The 1,818-nt window shown below is 49.1% G+C and overlaps 1 protein-coding gene across 1 annotated transcript; it reads left to right on the top strand.

Moving 5' to 3' along the window:
* Positions 1 to 322: 322 nt before the first annotated feature.
* On the top strand, positions 323 to 1,456 carry LOC104447327 (putative pentatricopeptide repeat-containing protein At5g37570). Its single transcript, XM_039300079.1, has one exon. It carries the CDS (start codon positions 323 to 325, stop codon positions 1,454 to 1,456), a length of 1,134 nt encoding a protein of 377 aa, XP_039156013.1.
* The last annotated feature ends 362 nt before the right edge of the window (positions 1,457 to 1,818 follow it).

The raw sequence follows: 1,818 nt of genomic DNA, 5'->3' as shown, positions 1-1,818 counted from the left end.
TTGATTAGTTTCGTTAATTGGATTAACATAACGAAAAACTACAAACTCATAATGAAAGACTCTAAATTAGTAAATCGTCAACTAATGGATGATGATTTATCATAGATATTTCAGTTTTAAGTTACTTATTATCAAAAATTATTTTGGAATAGAGCTCTTGTAAGTGTATGAAATTGAAGAATTTTTTTGGATGATAATAACCTTTTAAGTTTTAGAACTTATCCCTCGTTCGAATTCAATATTATTCGGGGGAAAGCCTAAAACCTCCGAGAAATTGCTTTGTAAACCGCAAACCGCAAACCGCAATGCCTTCTCAATTCTCATGCCTCTCCATTCTTCACTGACCCGCGTCCCCGTCTCCGACAAGCTGCCCTCCATCGTCACCCTCCTCAGATCCTGCAAGAACGCCGCCCACCTCCACCAGCTGCACGCCCAGATCATCGCCAAAGGGCTGGAGCAGGACCAGTTCGTCGCCTCCCACTTCATCTGCCTCGCCTACTCCCTCGCCTCCCTCTCTACTGCTCCCGCTTCTTCGCTGCGTCCTCCCGCCCAATCCCCGTCCTCTGGAACTCCCTCCTCAAAGCGTACTTTGCCAGAGGGGCCTCCTGGGGTCGACACCCTCTCGGTCTTCGCCCGCATGAGGAGGGCCGGCGCCCCGCCCGGCAAGTTCACGTACCCGTTGGTCTTGAAATCTTGCGCCGGCCAGTCGAGGGTGCGGGAAGGGAGGGGAGTTCATGGGGGTGTCGTGAAGAGCGGTCTCGACGAGGATGTGTTCGTGGGCACGAGCTTGGTTGATTTGTACGGCAAGTGCGGCCAGATAGAGTGCGCGCGGAAGGTGTTTGATGCTATGCCCCAGCGTGTGTGGTTTCTTGGACGGCGATGGTTGTCGGTTACGTCGGCGCTGGGATTTGGGCGAGGCGAGAGACTTTTTCGGGAAATGCCTCTGAGAAATGTGAAGTCGTGGAATGCGATGATCACTGGGCTTGCCAGAGCGGGTGACATGAAGAGTGCTAGGGAACTTTTGAGGAAATGCCTGAAGGAATGTGGTTTCTTTCACTGCGTGATTGATGGGTATGCAAAGGCTGGTGATATGGCATCGGCAAGGGCTCTGTTTGAGCAAGCGCCTGTGAAGGATATGTTCGTTTGGTCGTCGATGATATCGGGATATGCACAAAATGGTCTTCCGAATGAAGCTGTGAAGGTTTTTGTTGAGATGGTGTCAAAGAATATCAAGCCTGATGAGTTCACGTTGGTTGGCCTGATGTCGGCTTGTTCCCAAGTAGGTTGTGGGAAGTTAGCCAAGTGGGGTCGATTCTTATTTAGCGAGAGTTCAATTGCTCTCAAGACAGCTCATGTTGTTGCAGCTCTAATAGACATGAATGCAAAATGTGGGAACATTGAGAGAGCTACAGAATTGTTCAAAATATTGCTCAAAGACATCATTTCTGTTCCATGATACAGGCTATCGATGCATGGATGTGGGGTTTTGGCAGTGAACCTCTTCACTAGGATGCTCCAGGAAGGAATTAATCCTGATGAGGTGACCTTCACGGTTATTTTAACTGCTTTGTAGCCGTGCTGCACTCGTAGAAGAGAGGTTTGCAATTCTTGAGATGATGAAAATGAATACTCCATAGTCCCTCCCCTGATCATTTTTCAATCATGGTCGACCTCCTTAGTCGGTCAGGACGGCTAAATGCAGCTTACGAGTTATTGAACACAATGCCCATGGAGCCTAATGCTTGTGCATGGGGTGCACTTCTGGGGCCAGTAAGTTGCATGGTGACCTCGAGTTAGGGGAGATGGTTGCTCGGAGGC

Source organism: Eucalyptus grandis, chromosome 1 (genome assembly GCF_016545825.1).
Source record: "Eucalyptus grandis isolate ANBG69807.140 chromosome 1, ASM1654582v1, whole genome shotgun sequence".
In the NCBI taxonomy this organism is placed as follows: domain Eukaryota; kingdom Viridiplantae; phylum Streptophyta; class Magnoliopsida; order Myrtales; family Myrtaceae; genus Eucalyptus; species Eucalyptus grandis.
This window is presented reverse-complemented; position numbering and strand designations above follow the sequence as displayed.